The 23,963-nt window shown below is 37.6% G+C and overlaps 1 protein-coding gene across 1 annotated transcript in view; it reads right to left on the bottom strand.

Annotated features, from left to right (window-relative positions):
* TAOK3 (TAO kinase 3) overlaps positions 1-23,963 on the bottom strand; it is a gene marked incomplete in the record, with an annotated part of 945,289 nt that overhangs the window by 607,544 nt on the left and 313,782 nt on the right. Inside the window, 1 exon segment of the mRNA XM_053701678.1 lies at positions 2,105-2,311. Within this exon segment, the coding sequence (XP_053557653.1) occupies positions 2,105-2,311 (207 nt within the window).

Here is a 23,963-nt window from a genome sequence, read left to right as displayed (position 1 = left end):
AATCTGTGAAAGTAGTGAATACACAGTGGATAGCTTTAAAAATGTTGCTATATTTTAAAAATGTAATCCATGGTTATGATAGCTATTGCAAAAAAAGGAGTAGCAATATTTACTGGATATTCCTAAAAAGACACTTTTCTTTTAGTATAATCGACTATGTTACTAAGGGCCCTATTCTCTCAAGCTGTTTGGGCTTGTGAGATTCTCTAAGAAATCACACCAATACTATGAAGCCTCTGTTGTAATTCTCTAAAGACAAGTTTTACCTTGAGAACGGTGTGTCAAACTAATTGTATAAAACAAATAAATTATACTGAAATAAAAATATGCTGTAAAAAATATATTGTTCAATCACATTAAAAATCGTAACAAAACTAATCGGCAAATATTGTATGGAATAATTAAAATTTGCAGGAAAAAACTAAGGCACAGAGTTGAAATCCTAATAAAAAGAACACTGCACATTAAAAAAAAACGCTGTGAAATTTGTATTTATAATACAATATTAAAAGAATATTATGTTCTATTGTAAAAGGAGTATTCCGTGAGTGCAGTTGAAATTTCTCCACCAAGTTTCGTGCATTCTCTAAATATTTTCCCCCTGCAGTTCTTGCTGTTTTTTTTTCCTCACAAACTAAATGACGACAAGATTGTGTCAAAATACTCAAAAAACGTATTACCCTCATAGAAAAACATATGCATACCAAAATAGAGGCAAATGTACGAGTAATCTGATTAGTAAAAGAATGTAAGAGTAACCCGAATTGTATTGGCTGCGGTGAATAGTTTTTAAAGTTTCCCTTTCCAATAAGCCCCAATACTTTCTATGGGAGATATCTTGCACCTCACACAGTTTTTTTAAGAGAATTCCCTGAAGGCAGCCTCTGCACATGTTGAAGCGGTCTTGTGGAAAGAATAATCAGCAATATAGGCTCAAAAACATGGAGCCATATAGTTGCTTTGACCAAAATAGCACAAAATATACAATCAGGCAGACCACAGCTACTGTAAGAGTAGGAATGGACACCAGAGAATTCTAGGTAAAGTAAATCAGCGCAGATGAAGAACACAATACACCAAAATGGTAAAACACTGCCAGCCTTTGTGTTCTGATACTGCAAGGTTTGTCCTAACATGGTAACCTGCAAAAAAGAAGAGAGAAATCTCTACTGTATTGCCCAAGTTACTAAATTAACAGAATGTACGCAGAGGACCAAGCAGTTGCTTTACAAAGTCCTTCAACAAAAACTTTATTCTTGCCAGTTATTGATGATACTACATACTTAGTTGGATGAACATAACTTTGAAAGATTATGGTTTCCTTTTGAACTCACAGGATGGCTATTATCTGAACCAGACTATTTGTGGTGAAAAATATGAACAGGAGGAAAATAATTAGTACTCAAATTCATAGACTCCTCTAGCTGAAGATAATGCATATAATAACACTATTTTTAAATAGAATAAGTGCAATGCATGTTCTTGCAGATTAGTCAAAGTAGGCATTAAATATCAGAAAACTGGAAGTAGTCTTCCAACAGCATAAAAACTAATTACATGAATACTATATCTACCATACAGACATAAAAAAAAAAAAACTTTAAAAGGTGTTCAGCAGAAGTGTAATAACTAACCAACAACACTTTTTACACCACCAAGAAACACAGATGACAGAGAATGAATGAAGCATGATTTTTTAGAATGAAATGTTAAATAAACAATAAAATGGTTATTCTGTTTATGGAACTCATTCTATAAATTGTTTGATAATATTGAGGGAATTGTTGGCAATACAAGTCTCTTTAAAAAAAAAAAAAAAAATTATATTGGTTTTGGTGACCACTTTTAGTGTAAATAACTTTTAGCTGCCATATTGTTGCCTGAATTTTTCCTGCGCTTCCAACATGAAATCATGCATTTAAATTTACAGGCGGGGTATAATGCAATTTAGTTAAAAACGACTGATCTTTATTTTACACTCTCATTCCAAACATTCATTCAATACTCAAACATTAAGGTGTTTTCCCCCTTTAAAAGCAAAACTAAAGGAATAACTAGAATCACTACAGTGAGATACTTTATATTTGGCAACCCACAATCTTACCTTCCTAGGAACCAGGGAAGAGGTTGAATCAAAACTGCAACTGAGACTCGGCATTAAGACTATATCAGGGCTCCCATCATCCATCACCTCCTGCATGCTGTTCACACTACTGCTCTGGCTACCCGTACTGACCGACATGCTTGGGATGGAATGATTGCTGCCAAGACTGTCCATCTTTCTGGTGAGGCCACTTCCATGCTCACTGTCCTAGATACACACAACATAATTTTTTTAACACATTACTAATCACCCTCAATTTATATTTCCATCAGTCTTTTTATCAATACTATAACTTTATTGTTAGACAGTTTTCAAAACCTTTACAAATTAAACATTCCAGATAAAATAAAATGGGTTTGACTTATAACATTTATTTTTTTTGCAGTACTTGGTCAAAAATAAGCAGCAACTCATAGAAATTGTTGCTTTAAATTATCATCCCTTAATTACATTAGATTATAATACATAGATATATACAGGAATTGCATATTACTAAGAGAGCAGTGGATTTCTAAAGAAACAAAGAGAAAAAACAGAAATACACAAAGGAGGAAAGCAACACTTTCTATTTAACTTATATTCTATGGTTATAAATACACATATACAAGACACAGAAACATGTTCTAATTTTTCATATATAGGTCTTACACATATACAAGACACAGAAACATTTTCTACTTTTTCATATATAGGTCTAAGCGGAGTACTAAAATCTTTGCAAAATGTGGCTGAATTTTGCCCTTGCAGTTGCTCCCAGGTTTGGGACTGTGCACAGACTATGATGCCAACAGCTACCATCTGTATGTATCACTCATCTCACCTAATAATGTACAGCTACAAGAAAAAAGTTTGTGAACCCTTTTAAAATTACCTGGATTTCTGCATTATTTCTCATATAATTTGGTGTGATCCTCATCAAAGTCATAATTATAGACAAACACAATATGACTAACCTAATAAACAAATATATTAGTACTTTTCACATTTTTATTGAAGACATTGAGTAATCATTCACAAGCATGCTGGAAAAAGTGAACCCTAGAATGTATTAACTTGAAGATCCTCCATTAGCAGCAATAACCTACACAAAACATTTCCTGTAAATGCTTGAAAGACTTACACAACATTGAGGATGAGCATCTCAATTGGGTTAAGGGTATGACTCTGACTTGGGAATTCTGAAAGTCTTCTTTCATCTGTATCAAGGCATTTTATAGGAGAATCAGGGCAGCAGTCTGTGACCTCAGGCTTGAGAGGTTGGGTCACTGTAACATCACCCAACCTCTCAAGCCTGAGGTCACGAACTGCTGTCCTGATTCTCCTATAAAATGCCTTGATACACTTTTGAATTAATTGTTCCCTCAATGATTCCAAGGTGTCCAGGCTCTAAGGCAGCATAGCAGCCCCAAACCACGATTCTCCCTCCACCATGCGCCTGTGCAAACCAAGTATCAGAGGTAAGTACAAACAGTATAATTTGGTTCTTTGAAAAATGGATATGAGCCAATCCTTAAAAAGATCTACAGTTAAATTCTGAAATGGCAGAGATGTGCACTTTTAGTGTCATAAATCTCAAACTTTGAAAACGATCATGAAAGAATAACAAAAATTTACATAATTTAATATTGGACGTAGAATTGTAACATACACCTTGAAAATATATCCCAGACTCTAGAGACAGATGATGAAGTATTTTTTTTTTTTTATTGTTTCTTCAAATCTGGCATACTTCTTTTCCGTGGCATGAAAAACTCTCAGAAATACTTGAATCGTTATCACCAACTGCATATGAAAGTGGATTCCCCTGGCATTCTTAGTCAGAGAAAGGAAGAATGAAAGACAAATCCTGCAATGTAGCTCAGGTGATACGGATATTGTAGGTGAAGCATTCAAAGTCCCCCATCAGAAAAAAACAAACAAAAACACCTCCCAATCAACTAAGTGATAGACCAACTTAAAAATGCATGTACTTGATAATTAAATTTCTTTTTTGTGTGTGTGTGTTTTTTGACACTTTAAATGGATGCATGTCATGTGACCATATGATATGCAATATTATACTATTGTCTTTCAGTACTTCACCCATGATGGGTATATATGTTACATGCTCAAATTTGATTGCTGCATATTATTTGGAATACTATTTAAACATGCAAACTCTTACTAGCTAAATTGAGTTTGCCACTTTAAAAAATTGCATAATGATGTGAACCGTTCTATGTACCCTTTTTATAACCTCTTTATTTTTCACCTGTGTGAAGTTTAATTTTGCACCTATGAGATTGCTTTTTTCTACATATAATTGAGGTAGCGGAAAGGAGACACAGGCCTATGATTAAGGGTTTGCTTTGCCAAAACACGTAAGACTGTGTCTCCAACCTCTGGTGATTTTACCATCATGCTGTTTTAGATTCTACACAAACTTTCTTTTCTTTTACCTCCATGCCCGCATGTGTGATTGCTTGATAATTGGAAGCCATGGACATTTTTTTTATCTGAAAGACTGTCACTCTGGAAATCTGCTTCATATCAGGGATCTGCAAATAGATTAACTGCTTAAAGATTCTACACATATATTTCTGAACAGAAACGAATAATGGACTGACTTACTTGAGAACTGCTCGATTTCTTGTTCCTAAAGTATTTATGTAAGACATTGCTGCCTTCACGTCTCTGAAAATGTTGACCGCTTCGCCCTTTCATAGAATTTTAAAAATGTTGCAGTGTCAGGGTTATTACTCTGATCTACATAATGTTTGATAAAATGAACAAGTCTTCTTAAATCTATTGAACCTGAACATACCACCCACCACTGGCAACTTGACGTCAGCTCAATTTGCTGGAATCTGTATTTATGTTAATCCAACATAGGTCTGTAAAGAGGAGGCCCTCTGCCAACTGAGACCACCAATCTAAAAGCTGCTTAATATGAAGAGGAAAATAAATTCTCAGAGAGATACTAAAAAAAGTTTTAGGAAACACTTCTGCAAAGTATACATCTACCATCTTGCCTATTTGACAGTATAAAAGATTGATAAGTTGTTTGTAGTAAGATCCTAAAGGGTCAAAATATAGTTGTTAAATATTAACTGCTAGAAAAATATTAATATAAGATGAAAAGGTACAATTTGTCTATGGTCCAGACACTCAGTAATAACCCCCTTGCGCCAAAATGACAGCCAAGAGCTGCTGTTCCTGAGCTGCAGGCATCAGTTTTCACATGAAATTAACCCTAGAAAACAAATGGGGGTAGATTTATTAAAAGGTGAGAGGACATGATTTGCTGCTTCTTAACTTCAGTTTCAGGCGGACCTGAAACAATAGGGCTCTAAAGCAGCATCTGCTGCTTAATAATTCAAGCCCATCATGTGGTCTCGATGACTCTCACCATCATGAAAGAAATTCATTTATCAGGTAAGCATAAATTATGTTTTCTTTCATACAGGTGGTAAAAGTCCACGATCCATTATTCCTGGGAACTAATAACCAAGCTTTGGAGTCCATGAGTAATAACACAAGGGAGGGATTAAATAAAAATAAAAAAAAACATCTTTATTTTACTGAAAAATTAAATCCCCAACTCCAGTATACATATATATATTTTTAATACACGTAAAATAAATCAAACAGGCTAAAATTTAGACAACTGTCTGAATAACCTTCCTACCAAATGTTGCCTCAGAAGAAGCAAAAACATCAAAATGGTAGAATTTTGTAAAATTGTGCAAAGAAGACCAAGTAGCTGCCTTGCAAATCTGGTCAACTGAAGCCTCATTCTTTAAGGCCTTGGAACTAGCAACTGACTTAGTAGAATGAGCAGTAATCCATTGCAGTGGAGGCAGGCCTGCCTCCAAGTAAGCCTTGTGAATCAAAAGTTTTAACCAGGAAGCCAAAGAAACAGCAGAGACTTTCTGTCCTTTTCTAGAACCAGAATAGTGAATAAACCAACTAGAAGTCTGTCATTAGTAGCATCAATATAATATTTCAAATAACTTATCCTGATGGAAAACTGACCTATCCTGATGGAAACGTTCTCGTGGACTGTCACCAGCATGAAAGAAAGGAATTTATCAGATTTTGGAATCTTTGCCTTCTCCTAGAGGTAGAGAAGGGTAATTACCAGGAGTAATGAATCATGGACTCTCACAACCTGTATGAAAGAAAAATAATTTATGCTTACCAGATAAATTAATTTCTTTCATGGTCCACGAACCATTACTCTTGGGATTATACTCCTGACCACCAGGAAGAGAAAAAGTTTCCCAAAACTCTGAGAGTACTTAATCTCTACCACCTCTCTAGTATGTTAGTCTGACATACAGCCAAGCAAGCAGAAGCAGAAGGGTCAAAGCAGAGAAAAAGGGGTGCTAACTAAAAAACTGCCACCAGAAAAAAAATTAATTAAATAAGTTCTCGTGGACTGTAGCTAGCATGAAAGAAAATAATTTATCAGGTAAGCATAAATTATATTTTCTTTCATAAAAGTGGTGAGAGTTCACAAGCCATTACTCCTGGGAACTAGTACGCAAACTGTTGAGTCCACAAGTAACCTGGGCAGGAACCGAATTTCGAGATACCATACCCTAACCCACTACAGCAGAAACAAACAAAACAATATAATAAAGAAAAATATGTAAGGACGGCCATGTTGCTGACTAACAAATGAGGCATTTGTTAAACAAATTTGCAAAAGACATGGATGAGGAAACTGATCTAAAAAAATAGGCTGAACAGCATCCTAAGGGAGACTATCCTACCTCCAAAAAAAGCCTAGAAAATGTAAGAGTTTAAACAAGAACCCAAAGAAAACATCTGTGGCCCTCTGGCCTTTGCTTGGACCCGAGAAACAAATTGGAGGATAATATAACATTTTTTTATCTTACAAGTAGAATACAATGTAGGAACCTTCCTTTGAATTTTGTGGACAAGAACAAAGAATAATAATTAGTCCCCAATTTATAGGAATAATTATCCATAAATAATGCTAAAAACCACCTTATCCTGGAGAGAAAAAACACAGATAGAGAGACTCACAAGGAGCGGACAATCCAGAAACTATTCTAGCAAAAATAATGCAAAAAGAAAACGAATATACCTAGTCTTAAAGGGACACTATACTATAGAATTTGTATTGTTTAAAAAGATAATCCAATTGCCCAGTTTTGCTAAACCAACACTGTTATATTAATACACTTTTTATCTCTGTGATTACTTTGTTTCTAAGCCTCTGCAGACTTCCCCTTTATCTCAAACCTTTTGACAGACATGCATTTTAGCCAATCAGTGCTGACTCTTAAATAACTCCACGGGAGTGAGCACAGTGTTATCTATATGACACACATGAACTAGCAGTGTCTGTCAAAAACTGTCAAAATGCACTGAGATAAGAGGCAGTTCAACGGCTTAGAAACTAGCATATGAGCCTACCAAGAATACCAAGAGAGCAAAGCAAATTTGATGATAAAAGTAAATTGGAAAGTTGTTTAAAATTGCATGTCCTATTGGAATTATGAAAGTTTAATTTTGACTAGACTGTCCCTTTAAAATGAAGAGCTGCAAAAACTCTTAAAAACAAATTAAGGTTTTAAGAAATATAAATAGGTTTAATCACTGGACTTATCCCGACTAAAGCCTAAACAAAGTTCTGAATGTCCGGAAGCTAAGCAATTCTCTTGAAATACAGAAAGTGTTGAAATCTGATCCTTTAAAGATCTAGCAGGTATACCTTTATATAAGCCCTTTTGAAAAAACAGAAAAAAATCTAGGAATTTAAAGGGAATGCCAGCTAAAATATTTTCTTCACACTGAAAAAAAACGCTCCAAACGTTGAGAAATATTTTTCTTGAAACACCTCTGTTAAAAAATAAAACAAAAATGTAGTCGTTCAAGTCTTTAAATTGAAAGACTCGAGATCTAGATGACAGTGTTAATTTTGACGGAAAATTTCGATTTAATCTTAGTTTTAGTCTTTTGACTAAAATGCCATTATAGTTTTAGTCGTATTTTAGTCATCTGAATTGTTTTAGTTTTAGTCTAGTTTTAGTCGACTAACTCTCCAGTAGTCTACTAAAATCTAAGGGGTTTACATAAAGTGTAATGAATTATTTAAGCATACAGACACAGATTTAGCTGTTGTGATATACAACGTCTTTATTAAACTTAAAATGAAATAAAACCAAGTTTCATAAACAAACAGAAGTCCAACTTTAAAATATAAAAAACAACAACTGTAAACTGTATTGGCTGTAACGCCATTGCACATATTACCCAATATAAAAACTTTAACAGTTCTCTGTTAATAATTTAAACAAATATCAAGTAACTCAACACAAAAAAATGTTTCTGTAGCCGCCAGCACAGGCACAGCATAACTTAAACCCATAGTTGTGGGTTATTTTTATTTCTATAGGAAGAATCAATTAATTGTAGGAAGAATCAATTAATTGTTCACAGATTCAAAAAAAATTTGGCAACTAAAATAAAGGGACAGTCTACACCAGAATTGTTATTGTTTAAAAAGATAGATAATCCCTTTATTACCCATTCCCCAGTTTTGCATAACCAACATAGTTATATTAATCTATGTTTTACCTCTGTGATTACCTTGTATCTAAGCCCCTGCAGACAGCCCCCTTATCTCAGTGCTTTTGACAGACAGGCAGTTTAGCCAATCAGTGTAGACTACTAAATAACTCCACGTGAGTGAGCACGATGTTATCTATATGACACACATGAACTAGTACAGTCTAACTGTGAAATCTTTCAAAATGCTCAGAGCTATGAGGCGGTTTTCAATGGTTTAGAAATAAGTTTGAGCCTACCTAGGTTTAGCTTTTCAAAAATACCACCAAGGGAACAAAGCAAATTTAATGATAAAAGTCAAATGGAAAGTTGATTAAAATTGCATGCCCTATCTGAATCATGAAAGTTTAATTTTGACTAGACTGTCACTTTAACACTGCTCCAGAACTTCCAAACGTATTATATATACATGGTGTAAAGGTTTATTAACCTGTTTTTATTTATGGCATTAAGGTTTGAACATGCAATACAGATTTAACTGTTGTGGTATATAACATGTCTTTATCTTAAAATTAAAAAAAAAAAAAAAACGTTTCGTAAATAAGCAAGATAGCCTGGCTTTTTTTTTTTTTTTACACAAAAGAGCAGTAATTAGTTATGGATTGATTATAACACCTTGTATAAAGTGTTAATTTTTATGACAACAAATTTTGTTTTAGTTTTAGTCAGTCTTTTGACTTAAATGGCATTTTAGTTTTAGTTGTTTTTTAGTCATCAGAATTTCTTTTGTTTAATGTTCATTTTAGTCAACGAAATTAACACTGCTAGATAGCTGTAAAAAGCGGACTAGAAAATATCACCTGAACATCTCTATTTAAAAAAGAAAGATATTTTACCTCAAAAATTCCTCAGTAGCCACATCCCATTGTAAAGGACTTCTAAGCAGCAAATCAGTATGTCTGTCCCGGGACAGCTAAGGGAGTGAGCATTCGTGCACACTCGTGTTATTTCCCTATTCAGTTTAAGGAAGTCTACTATGAAATCTCATGAGATAACAATAAAAGAGTTCATGACCTCAGCACTGTTGATGCTGATTGGCTGCTGTTCATTTCTTCATTTTTTTAATGTTTGTACCTGCAGCTGGGCAGCAGCTGAGTATAACTTACACAGAACTTACTCTGCTGAGCTGAGGAGATTGTGAGGTAAAATATCTTCCTTTTTTACATAGAGATGCTCAGGTGATATTTTCCTGTCAGCTTTTTACAGTTATACTGCATCAGTTTCAAGTGATTTAGCATATGAGTATTATGTCCATTTAAGATAGTAGGTTGAGTAATAGTGAAAGACACCACAAAGTAGAACTGGATATCTGAACCAGATCCATGTACCAAAGTCTGTGTGGCCAAGCCTCCGGAAAAAGCCTCCAATTGCACAGGCTTGTGATCTGGAACACCAAAAGGTACAAGGAACCTCCCTTAATAACGTATGAAGCTGTTCATTTAGAGGCAAGAGCAGCATGAAATAAATTACAATATATAATGAGATCCATACCAGAGTTGCAAAAGCTGAGCAGGGAAAAACAGGAGTAAGGCTAAAAAAAACAAAAAAAAAAAACACTACACACTTAATAAAAGGATCTACCCTCTAAAGCAGTGTTTCCCAAACCCTTAAGGGTCCTGAGGACTGGAGTTGGGAAACACTGCTCTAAAAGATCTAAATCCAGTATGCTACATAACTTTAATCTATAAAGACAAAGTAGAAATAGAAGGAAAAAAACTAGACGTATATAAATGGAGACAAAAATGAACACTCAGGAGCTTATAACCATAAAGCTGTAGAGAAAAAAATAAACTAATGAACTAGGAAATAAGGAAATAAGGTTAAAAAACCTAATAAATAAGCATATAATATAAAAAATAATATATTTGTACAGAAAACAAACCCCTTTTTGCTCTTGAAATAAAAGAATCTTAGCACCTCCAGTTCTAAGATAGGAGCCACTGCAGAACAGGTAGAATGCAGGTAGCTAGACACCACACTCAAACTGAGAGCTGTAGAGAACAGGCAGGAAAATAGCAAGGCAGGAAGAACTTAACTCCCTCAACTCTGCTTGGAGCCACAAGAGGAAGGAAAGTGCATGCAAAGAAACCTACGGTAATGCAGGTCTACAATGTTATCAGTCGGCACGCACTAAAAAGGGAGACAAATAGAACAAAAATACAAGAGCATAGGTCTATAACACATGTGAAAACACATACAATATTGATAGCCGAAGCACCCTAAAAAAGGAAACCGAGCATGCAAAAGTGCTAAAAAATGAGCAAAAAAATTAAAGTAAGCTGAGAGAATAAAAGAAACACGATTATGTTACAGAGAGAAAGTGAAATCGTGCAACAGCCTTAAACTGACAGAGTAGGAGAACGAGTGTGCCAAAGTGCTAACTACAGAGGCAATTCATGTAAATATAAAATGGCATAAAACAATGAAATACATTGAAGAAATAAAAAAAAAAAAGAACCTAGTTCAAAACTAACTCCTAAAACCTATAGACAAAGTCTAGCTGGAAACTGTAGTATGTCTGTAAAAAGTCACCTGGCTATGCTGTACATTATGTAAGTGTACCTGCTAACAGCCTGTGGGCTATGCGAGTACCATACATAGCGCCCATACTTACCTTACCAACACCCACTCTACTGTACTTACCCGCTGCAGACAGCCTCTGTCCAGTAGAAAGGTCAACTAGTACTATGTATGTTGAAGCAGAGGATTCGGTAAGGAAGTATGTTCAAAAGAAGGAGGCTAAGGTACCAGACCCCGCAACACCTGTGGCATGCTTGTAGGAAACTCCGGGAGTAATTCTGTCACTACCCAGTACTCCAATCTCCACTCTGCATTTTCAGTATCAGCTCTCTGAGGGTAAAATAGGTCTGAGAACCCCTCTCAACAAAGAATCTGGAGCACCTCAATTCTTCACATTCCTCTAGGAAGGCAAAGATAAGACCAACATAGCAGAGAGGTGGGAGGGATTAAGCACCCTCAGTTTTTGCCTCCTTTTAGTGTCCAGGAGTATAATCCCAGGAGTAATGGTTTGTGCACTCTCAACACCTTTATAAAGCAGGAACCACAATTTCCCTGATTAATATCATCTGTAGATACTACCTTAGAAAAAAGGAATAGCTATAACAGCATTATAATGATGCAAAATAAGAAAAGGAGCTTCGCATGACCAAGCTAAAAACTAAGAAACCATTCTTGCCAAAAAAATAAATTGAAAAATAACCTTCTAGGATAAAACCTGAAGGTCCAAGCCATGCATCCACTCAAAAGGAGCACTCAAAATCAAATTAAGATTCCAAGGAGGGGCAACTGGATAAGTAACCGGTTTAATTCTGATCAGAGTCTTAACATTTAGCCACCAATCAGCAAGCGCTACCCAGGTGCAGAACCAAAAATGGGCCAGTTCCTAAGCTTACATTCCTACTTTTCAAATAAAGATACCAAGAGAGCAAAGAAATTTTGATAATACGAGCAAATTAGAAAGTAGCTTAAAATTGCATGCTCTATCTGAGTCATGAAAGAAAAAAATTGGGTTTCATATCCCATTACGTGGTCAGTCACTATTCTAACAAATTCAAGGTTTTGAGATCTTGATAGAATAAAGGGCTTTGAGAAAGAATATCTGGTCTTAGAGGAAGCCTCCAAAACGGGCACAAGAACATCTGAACCAGATCAGCAAACCAAACCTGCAAGGCCACACTGGAGCAATCAGAATTGCTGCGGTTTGTTCCTGCTTCGTTATGGGTATCACTCAGGACAGCAACACATACAGAGGAAAAATGTAAATCAGGTTGAATGACCAAGTAACTACTATGGGGTATCTATCAGAATGAGGGTCCTAAGACCTGGCACAATACTAAAGCAGTTTGCGATTCTAGTGAGAAGCCATGAGATCTATCTCTGGAAGACCTCAACGTCCCACAATTTTGTTAAAAACTTCCTGATTCTGAGAAAATTCCCCTGGGTAAAGGACAGATGACTGAGAAAGTCTAGCTGCCAATTGTTCACACCTGTAATGTGGATGGCAGGAATCATGCAAGGAATCATGCAAGCTGATGATGCTGGACACTTCCCTCATCACTAAGAAAATGTTAGTTCCTCCCTAATGATTGAAGCCACTGCTGTGACATTGTCTGACTGGAATCTCAGAAAAGATTCCTGTCTAAAGTCAGGCCAAAGTTGCAGTTAACTGAAGACTGCACTGAGTTTCGAGACCCCCAGACTGCACCCCAAAACCAGCAGGCTGGCATATATGGAAATTACTACCCACACTGACCGAAGAAAGGAGGCCCCCTGAAACAAGGACTGGTAAGTCTGCCAGAAAGTTATATCACAGGACAATACAGTCCCTAAGAGAATTCTCTGAAATTGGAAGGTCAGAAGATGAAATCTGGCAAATGGAATTGCATCTGAGTTAAAGGGACATGAAACCCAAAAATGTTCTTTCATGATTCAGATAGAAAATACAATTTTAAACAACTTTCTAGTTTACTTCTATTATCAAATCTGTTTCATTCTCTTGCATTTGTTGAAGGAGCAGCTATGCACTAATGGTTTCTAACTGAACACATGGGTGAGCCAATCACAATATATATATATGCTGCCACCAATGCTCCTGAGCTTGCCTAGATAAACCTTTCAGCAAAGGATAACAAGAGAAGGAAGCAAATTAAATAATAGAAGTAAATTGGAAAAAAAATATTGTATTCTCTATCTGAATCATGGAAGAAAATTTTTGGGTTTCATGTCCCTTTAACCATGAGACTCACAACTTCCATGCACTGAGCAACTGAAAGGAGAGGATTCAGCTGCAATAGGACACAGGCCTGTTGAAGCTTCAGTCTGCCCAGATATGTAACGGATAAATGCATAGTCATTGCATCAATTATGAACTCTAGAAAAGACACACGTTTCTGAGGAGTTCAGGAAGTTTTTGGAAGATTTATTTTCCATCTGTGACTCTGAAGTAACAGAAATACCATCTGAGTGTGTGAGACAGATGGAAAGAGGGAGCCTGAACCAGTATATTGTCCAATTAAGGAAGTAGAGAAATTAACTACAGGCAACAGAGCTCCCAGTACTTTTGTAAACATTCTGGGAGTTGTAGCCAGACAAAGGGAGGGCCACAAACTGATAATGCTTGTCTAGAAAAGCAACTTGACATGATATCTGTGAATAGGGATATACAAATAGCATCTTTTAAGTTTATGGTAAATATAAATTGACCCTTCTCAGCTAAAGGAAGTAAAGTGTCTGAATCTTTAAAGTAGGAACTTTCAAGAATTTGTTCAATATTTAGAGATCTTAAACATGCCAAAAAGTACCCTCTTTCAAAGAGATTTAAATAAAACACCTGGTTTAATTCTAAAGTTTGAATCGGAGCAATCACTCCTATTAATTCAAGCTCTCTTACACAAACCAAGAAAGCTGGGGCAGTTAAAGGATATTGAGGCACTCAAAAGAAAGAATCTTCCACGAGGAGGCTTTGAAAGAAAACTTATTCAATACCCCAGGAAAATTATTTGCAATACCCAGGGATCCAGAAAAGAGGTTTCCCCAAGCCTCCTGAAAGAGACTCAATCTGCCCCCACCAGAGACTTTCATGCAGTTTTGGGGAAGGGGTATACTTCTTGGACAGTTTGTTTTTGGACCAAGAAGGGTTGAACTTCCAGGAATATTTAGAAAAGCCAGAACTCTGGGCAGAGGGGGAAACCTTCTGAGCTTTAGATTGTTGAAAGAAACTAAAAACACCCAGCATATTTAAACTTACCCTTAAATTTCTTATACTGGGGCAGAAAAGCTCCCTTAGCATCAATGCAAATAATGTCCACTGCTGCATCACAAATAAAGAAATTTGCGGTTCTCAGGAAATTAATGAGATCCTGAATCTCATGCAAAGTGTTTTCGCCAGAAACAAAGTTCTGAAAGGTTGTCATACCAAACAGCGGCTACATAGGCAACACTGACTGCAGGTCAAAACATAAAACCTGGAAGCTGAAAGCATTGCATATTAAACCCCTCAAGTTTTCTAACTAAACGTACTATGCTCCAAAGGAGTAGTAGTACCCCTGGCAAGAGAAGAAATAGTTGCATCTACCTTAGGAAGAGTTTCCTAAAGTTCTGTATTAACAGAAGGAAGAGGGAACAGATTTTAACTTGGCAGATGGAACAAACAGAATATCTGGGTTCTGCCACTCCTTAGAATGTTCAGAAACTGAGTCAGGTACAGGTAAAGAGGAAGATGCTGCCTTAAAAAGTTTATCAATCCTTTTCAAAGGTTGCTTAACTGTAGCAGGACAGCTCTATACCTTTAAAGCAATGAAAGCTTTCTGCAACAAAGCATGAATATGCTCAAGTCTGCAATTAAAACACACCTTCTCTGCCACAGCAGCAGAATCCTGAGACACTGATGACTCTTAATCTGAGGATAGTCTCTCTGAGTCAGAAACACCAATGTCATCAATGGGCAACTTAGAAAGGAAAGCCCCTGATGAGCTAATGAAGGAGAACGTTATAATCCTTGCAAATGTCTATGCCTTACAGCTGGAGGCAACAAAATTTAAACTCTCAAAATAGTAGAGTGAATATATTCCTTAAGTTTTGGAGAAGGTTCAGATGAACTCTCCTGGTAGAAACTTTGATAGGCTAAAAACCCTTGCACACTCTGAAGGGCAGTAAAACCCTTTTTATGGTTAGAAATAGACTCAGCAAATGACATACAAAGCTGAGCAGAGGCAAGACCTAAAAATCCTTACAAAGCAAACAAAGACTGGAAGGGGTTAAAGTATCAGAGGGTCTTACAGGGTTGGGTATCTTGGAATCTCCCCACCATGAAATAAATTAATCTATCAGGTAAGAATAAATTGTATATCTCAAAAGCATAAATTATGTTTTCTTTCAAGCAGGTGGTGAGAGGACACAATCCATTACTACTAGGAACTAATACCCAAGCAGTGAAGTCCACGAGTAATGAGGGCGGGAACAGCATATTTAATCTAATTAGATGTTTTATGTATATTTTCTTCCAACAAGTAAAATAATTCAACATCAAACAGAAAAAACAGAATGAAGGACTTTCCTACCAAAGGCTGCTTCAGAAAAAGCAAAAAAGATAAAAATGGAGTCTTACAAATCTGATTAAAATTGAGGCCTTTGTTGAAGGCCCAAGATGAGACAACGGACCTAGTAGAATAGAAATCAGTTTACGAGGAGAATGACCCAACTCCAAGTAAGTCTTTTGAATCAAAAGCTTAAGCCAAGGAAACTGCCATAGCTTTCTGACCTGTCCTAGATCTAGAAAAAAGAACAAAGAAACTAAATGTTTGCCTGAAAGCCTTAGTTGCCTGCAAATAGAATGTCAATGCTCTGCCACCAACTAAGTATGGAGAAGCCTCTCCATACAATTCTGAGGATTGGGACAAAAAGAAGGAACACCAAATTCCCTACTCATATTGTCTGAAGACACCACCTTTGGTAAAAAAAAAATAAAAAAAAAAAAATAAAACTTAGGTTTTCAATATTCCACCCCTATCCTGATAAAATATAAGACAAGGAAGATCACAAAAAGAGCAGACAACTCAGAAAATTCTTTTAGCAGCCAAATGAAACAAAACCTTTAACGATAAAAGCTTGATATCCACCTTACACATGGGGAGCCTGCAAAACCTTCAAAACCAAGATAAGACTACAAGGAGGAGAAATTGGATTTAACAGGTTAAATCCTGACTAATGTTTGCACAAAAAAAGAGTGAATATCAGGAAGATTAGCAATCTTCTTATAAAACAAAACTGAAAAGGCAGGAATATGACATCTGAGATAACTAGTGGATAAACTCTTATCCAAGCCATCCTGCAGGAAATGCAAAATCCTAGGAATTCGAAAGGAATGCCAGCAAAAACCTTGATGCAAACAAAATGAAACATACTGTAGGCCTTCCAAAACGTTTGACAGATTATTTTAGTTACCGGTTTAGGAGTCTGAAGCAAAGTCTCAAAAACAGAATCTAAAAACCCCCTCTATCTAAGCACTAAGAGTTCCTGCGAGACCAAGCCGTAACAATCAATATCACATACGCTCCTTCCTACCTAAATCGGGAAACTACCCTTGAGAACCAGAGGAAAAAAACATATGCTAGTTGAAAATCCACAAACTGCGCCTGAGGATCACTGGACCTCGCAAAGCACCTGGGAAGTTTGTGTTCAGCTGAGAGGACATAAAATATCTCTCTGGGAGACCCCAAAGATCCACAATCTGGCTGAAAACAACTAGATGGAGAGACCATTCTCCTGGATGCAGTGATTGACGACTGAAAAAATCTGTTTCCCTATTGCTCATTCCAGGAATATGGACTGCAGAGAGAAGACAACAATTGTCCTCTGCCCAAGAAAGGATTTGAGAAAGTTCCTTCATGGCTAAGTTCCCCCCTTTGGTTTGGATACTGCTCCCAGTTTTTTTTTTTAGACAGAAGAGCAATAAACTAGTAATGTTTAAGAAGGCAAACTTTAGAAACTGATAATGATTCTTGAAAAGAAACATTAAGATATGCATCCTTTAAATCTATTGTTGACATAAACTAATATTACAGCACCAAAAGACAGAATAGTCTGTACAATTTCCAAAAAAAAAGAAGAAACTCTAGAACTCTAGAACTGACCTGAAAACCCCCTCTTTCTTTCGAACAATGAAGAGGTTTGAAAACCTAAACCATGTTCGAAAATTGAAACTGTAACTATGACTCCCATAGATAGAAGAATCTGAGGAATTCACACCGAATGCCGTGAGAAACCTAGATTAGAACACCAAGAAAAATAAACCTTCTATACCTTATAGTAGATATTCCTGGTTACCGGTTTTAGTCTGGAACAAAGTGTTAATAAAAGTCAGAGAAACCCCTCTCTCCAAGCAGTAAAACGAAGAGATTGCAGATTTTGATTAAAAGAATGGACCCTAACTAATTAGAACTGCTCTCTGCGGGAGACGCAAGGGAGGGGCACTGAAAATCTGTACCAGATCCGCAAACCAGGTCCTGTGAGGCCACACTGGAGCTATGAGAATCACAGAGACCTTGCCCTGCTTGATCCGCGCAACCACTTGAGGAAGATAATTGGAGGAAACAAATACCACCAGACGGTACCGCCACAGAGCAGTCAAAGCATCTATCCATTCCCACTTGAGAATCCCTCGAACCGTATCTTGGAAGTTTTCGATTCACATGGGATGCAATGAGATCTATTTCTTGAGCACCCCACCTGGTAAGGAGTATATAAAAAAAAATCCCGATTCAGAGATCATTCCCCTGAATAGAGAGCCTGGTGAATCAGATAATCTGCTTCCCAATTCTCAACTCCTGGGATGTGAATGGCTGAAATGGTGCATTGATGAATCTCCGCCCAAGATAGAATGCGAATCACCTCTTTCATGACTAGGAAACTCCTTGTTCCTTTCTTTTGGTGGACCTGCACAACCGTGGTAATATTGTCCGACTGAAAGTGAGGAAACGGAACATAGTGCAGACGAGGCCATGCCTGTAAAGTGTTGAAAATCGAGTTCTAGGCAATTGAAGAATGCGACTGCAGAACAGAAGCTAGACAATTTCCGCAAAGCTTTGCAGGTGGGCAAATAATCACAGTTTTACATAGCAGACACTTATTAGTTGGTAAAATAATATCCAAGGAAGTATCTTCAGATTTTAAAGTGATAGGTTCAGCAGACCCAGTTTGCTCCATGACCAGAAATCAAAGGCAAATTCTAAGATAACATTTTCCAAAAACTTCCCCTAGTTAGAGTAATCCCTACAATAAGTCCCTTTATGTAAAACCTTAGAGATTTATGTAGAAAATGAAACTGTTTGTGATACGCAATAGCGCAAATAAATATCAGACAAATTCTGAGCAAGAGTATAAAATGCTCTGTACAGGCTCACAAATAACTAATATGTCCCTCTAGTGCTCCGGTAAGGTGCCTTACCCCTCCGTCAAACGGCAGCTGTTTGTTTGCGCTTCCAATGACAAGAGAAAGAGGAAGAGGGGAGGGCTGCATGCCCAAGAATAACCCGAAGGCAGGATATAATATTAACCCTCATTATTCAGAATATAGACTATGTTTTACTCCGGGTCAGAGACCCAGAGTAAAACATAGTCTATATTCTGACTCATTTTGAATAACAAGCAAAATATTACCACCACCCAGGAGTGAACATACCAGTCCTCCTTGTATACAGGAGGAGGCTTGGGAACTTCCCAGCGACACCCATGGCTGCTATAGTACAAAATACTTAACTGAAAATATTTGCATAGCACTAGCTTATTTCTTCATAACCTCTCTTCAGGGAACTATCCAATGAGGGTCAAAAAACAGTAACAACACACACAATAAAAAAATCTTCTGATGCTAAGCACCGCTCTCCTTGCCCTATCCTTGACAAGGCAAAGAACTACTATGAGGGAAAGGGAAGTATGAGGGATATTTGGAACTCATATAGGAGTCTTTGCCTCCTCCTGGTGGACAGGATATAAAATTCCAAGTGTATGGAATCGTGGACTCTCGCTTCCATTAGAAAGAAATTACTTTTTTCAAGTATTTTAACAAAAGTCTGATCACAATATAGGTTAGAAAGACCTACCAGCAACCCACATTTTAATCTCAACGTTTGACTTTTTTATTCTGTATGCAGTTAAAAAAAAAAAAAAAAAAAAGAAGATCATAGCACCATATGCGTTCACTAAGAAACAGTATTTTTTCTCTCAAAACTAAATATCTAAAAAACAAAGTCTATGCTTACCAGATAAATTCCTTTCTTTCCTGGCAAGGAGCGTCCACGACTTCATTCATATGTTGGGAAATACAACACCTGGCAACTAGGAGGAGGCAAAGACACCCCAGCCAAAAGCTTAAATATCCCTCCCACTTTCCCTATCCTCCTTTGGCCGAAGGAACAAGGAAAAGTAGGAGAAACATCAGGGTATAAAGGTGCCAGAAGAAAGTCTAAAAAGGAAGCCGCCCAAACAAAATATCTTACAGGCGGGGTCGTGGGCACTCCCTGCCAAGAAAGAAAGCAATTTATCTGGTAACCATAAATTTAGTTTTCTTTCCATAAGGCAGGGAGAGTCCACGATTTCATGCCTTACAGTTGGGAAAACCATACCCAAGCTCCAGAGGACACTGAAGGAATAACGGAAGGGAACAAAAAGGAGGCAGAACCTAATCTGAGGGCACCACAGCCTGCAAAATCTTTCTCCCAAAAGCTGCTTCAGCTGAAGCAAACACATCAAACTTGTAAAATTTAGAAAAAGTATGTTAGGAGGACCAGGTAGCCACCTTACAAATCTGCTCCATAGAGGCCTCGTTCTTAAAAGCCCAGGAAAAAGCTACTGCTCTAGTGGAATGAGCCGTAATCCTCTCAGGAGGCTGTTGTCCCGCTGTCTCATAAGCTAGGTGGATGACACTCCTCAACCAGAAAGACAAGGAAGATGTAGTGGCCTTCTGACCCCTACTTTTACCTGCATAGATGACAAACAAAGATGAAGATTGTCTGAACTCCTTATTAGCCTAAGAGGTAAAATTTCAAGGCACGAACCACATCTAGATTGTGAAGCAAACGTTTCTTCACCAAGGAAAGATTGGGACACAAGGAAAGAACAACAATTTCTTGATTAATGTTCAGATCTGACACCACTTTAGGAAGGAAACCTAACTTAGTAAGTAAAACCACCTTATCGGCGTGAAAAACAAGGTAAGGGGGATCACACTGCAAGGAAGAAATCTCTGAGACCCTGCGAACAATAGAAACAGAATCTTCCAGGATAACAGTTTAATGTCAACAGTATGCAATGACTTAAACGAAGCCTTCTGCAACACGTGAAGAACAAAGTTGAGACTCCAAGGCGAAGCCACCCTAACAAATATTTTAATTATGTAGTGTATTGTGGTTTAGAAGATCATTTACAGTACACTCTAACTCAAGATGTATTATTAGGTAAGTTTCTATGCTGGTATGTTCATAGGACAAGAATGTTACATGTTAATATACATGGGCTGAGCCTGCAAACCTCTTAATCTTATCGTTCTCTCTCTCTCTCTTTACATAACAGCTTCCTTATCTTATGTACCTGACTTCATACAATGGCCAATACTTGAGTAATAACGACACTTTCATTTTTAATTGCCAACTGATTTCCACCCCTGCTGTGAACTTAATTGCTGCCTCTTGTTTACATATAATTCTCTTGTAAGATGTATCGAGTCCACGGATTCATCCATACTTGTGGGATATTCTCCTTCCTAACAGGAAGTGGCAAAGAGAGCACCCACAGCAGAGCTGTCTATATAGCTCCTCCCTTAGCTCCACCCCCAGTCATTCTCTTTGCCTGCTTAACTGCTAGGAAGGGTAAAGTGAGTGTGGTGACAAACATTTTAGTTTTTATTTTCTCAAGCAAAAGTTTGTTATTTTAAATGGTACCGGTGTGTACTATTCACTCTCTGGCAGTAAAGGGATGAAGATTTCTGCAAGGAGGATGATGATCTTAGCACTTTGTAACTAAGATCCACTGCTGTTCTCACAAGGGCTGAAGAGTACAGGAAAACTTCAGTTGGGGGAACGATTTGCATGATAAGCTGCATTGAGGAATGTTTAGTCTATTTTTTTCTAGACAGACTGTGATAATTCTAGAAAAGGCTGGCAATATCCCCATGAGGGAAGGGTAAGCTGTATTCAGACACTTAGTAGGAATCCCAGCTTGCATAAAGGGCTCATTGGTTACTGGTGACACTGATAGGAAAAAACTTTTTTTTATTGCAAACATAACGTTTTTTGAGGGACTTTAAGGGGTCATTGTGGCTTATTTAAGGGTTATTAACCCACATGGCTAGTTTAGAAACACTCTGGTGTGTTTCTTTTAGGCCCCATAACATTGAGTGAGGTGGGAGGGGCCTATTTTCACGCCTCAGTTGCGCAGTTTCTTTTACTCAGAGACATCCAGCTGCTTCTACAGAGGGTCCTGCTTTGTTTGAGGGCTTAAAAGAAGTTTTTCCCCACAAATAGTTCCTAAAGGGCAGGTAGGCGCCACAGCAGAGCTGTGGCAAGATGCTGAACTTTTTTTTACCGGTTTTTGACGTTTTGTCAATCCGGTTTTTACATTAAGAGGTTAATCGTTTATTTGTCTAGCTGTGCAATCTTACTAAGGCTTTATGATGCTACTGTAAAAATTTCGTAAAGTTTACTGCTTTTTTACACTGTTTTGCAGAGTTTGTGCATCTTTTTTTCTCTTAAAGGAACAGTACCGTTTTTTTCTAAGTATTATTTGCTTTCATTAGTGTTTTCCAAGCTTGCTTGTTTCATTACTAGCCTGTTTAACATGTCTGACATCAAGGAAAATCCTTGTTCAATGTGTTTAGAAGCCATTGTGGAACCCCCTCTTAGAATGTGTCCCACTTGCACTGATATGTCTATAAATTATAAAGAGCATATTTTAACACTTAAAAAAATTGCAATAGACGATTCTCAGTTAGAAGGAAATGAGGGTTTGCCATCTAGCTCTCCCCAAGTGTCACAACCAGTAACGCCCGCACAAGTGACGCCAAGTACCTCTAGTGCGTCAAATTCATTTACTTTACAAGACATGGCCACAGTTATGAATACAACCCTCACAGAGGTTTTATCTAAACTGCCTGGTTTACAAGGAAAGCATGACAGCTCTGGGTTAAGAACAAATGCTGAGCCGTCTGACGCTTTAGTAGCCGTATCCGATATACCCTCACAATGTTCTGAAGTAGGGGTAAGGGATTTGTTATCCGAGGGAGAAATTTCTGATTCAGGAAAGACGCTCCCTCAGACAGATTCTGATATGACGGCCTTTAAATTTAAGCTTGAACACCTCCGCTTATTGCTCAGGGAGGTATTAGCGACTCTAGATGATTGTGACCCAATAGTGGTTCCCGAGAAATTGTGTAAAATGGACAAATACTTAGAGGTTCCTGTTTACACTGATGTTTTTCCAGTCCTTAAGAGGATTGTAAATATTGTTACTAAGGTGTGGGATAGACCAGGTATTCCGTTCGCTCCCCCTCCTGTTTTTAAGAAAATGTTTCCCATATCTGACACCATGCGGGACTCGTGGCAGACGGTTCCTAAGGTGGAGGGAGCTATTTCTACTCTTGCTAAGCGTACAACTATACCTATCTAAGACAGTTGTGCTTTCAAAGACCCTATGGATAAAAAATTAGAGGGTCTCCTGAAGAAAATTTTTGTTCATCAAGGTTTTCTTCTCCAACCTATTGCGTGCATTGTTCCTGTAACTACTGCAGCTGCTTTCTGGTTCGAGGCTCTAGAAGAGGATCTTCAGATGGAGACTCCATTAGAGGATATTATGGATAGAATTAAGGCCCTTAAGTTGGCTAATTCTTTCATTACAGATGCCGCTTTCCAACTGGGTAAATTAGTGGCAAAGAATTCAGGATTTTGCCATTTTAGCACGCAGGGCGTTATGGCTTAAGTCCTGGTCTGCTGATGTATTATCAAAATCTAAATTTTGAACATCCCTTTCAAAGGAAAGACCCTAATTGGGCCTGAACTGAAAGAGATTATTTCAGACATCACTGGAGGGAAAGGCCATGCCCTCCCTCAGGATAAAAAAAAAAATGAGGACCAAACAAAATAATTTTCGTTCCTTTCGGAACTTCAAGGGTGGTCCAGCTTCAGCTTCCCCTGCTGCAAAGCAAGAAGGGAATTTCGCCCAATCCAAGTCAGTCTGGAGACTGAACCAGGCTTGGAACAAGGGTAAACAGGCCAAGAAGCCTGCAGCTGACTCTAAGACAGCATGAAGGGGTAGCCCCCGATCCGGGACCGGATCTAGTAGGGGGCAGACTCTCTCTCTTCGCTCAGGCTTGGGCAAGAGGTGTTCACGATTCCTGGGCTTTAGAAATTGTGTCCCAGGGATATCTTCTGGACTTCAAAGACTCCCCCCAAGGGGGAGATTTCAAATTTCTCAATTGTCTGCAAACCAGACAAAGAGAGAGGCGTTCTTACGCTGTGTAGAAGACCTACATACCATGGGAGTGATCCACCCAGTTCCAAAAGCTGAACAAGGGCTAGGGTTTTACTCAAACCTGTTTGTGGTTCCCAAAAAAGAGGGAACTTTCAGACCAATCTTGGATCTCAAAATTCTAAACAAATTCCTCAGAGTACCATCATTCAAGATGGAGACTATTAGGACTATTTTACCGTTGATCCAGGAGGGTCAATATATGACTACCGTGGACTTAAAGGATGCGTATCTACACACC

Source organism: Bombina bombina, chromosome 2, assembly GCF_027579735.1.
Source record: "Bombina bombina isolate aBomBom1 chromosome 2, aBomBom1.pri, whole genome shotgun sequence".
NCBI lineage: Eukaryota > Metazoa > Chordata > Amphibia > Anura > Bombinatoridae > Bombina > Bombina bombina.
The sequence above is the reverse complement of the archived record's forward strand: the minus strand, read 5'-3'. Positions and strand labels throughout refer to the sequence as shown.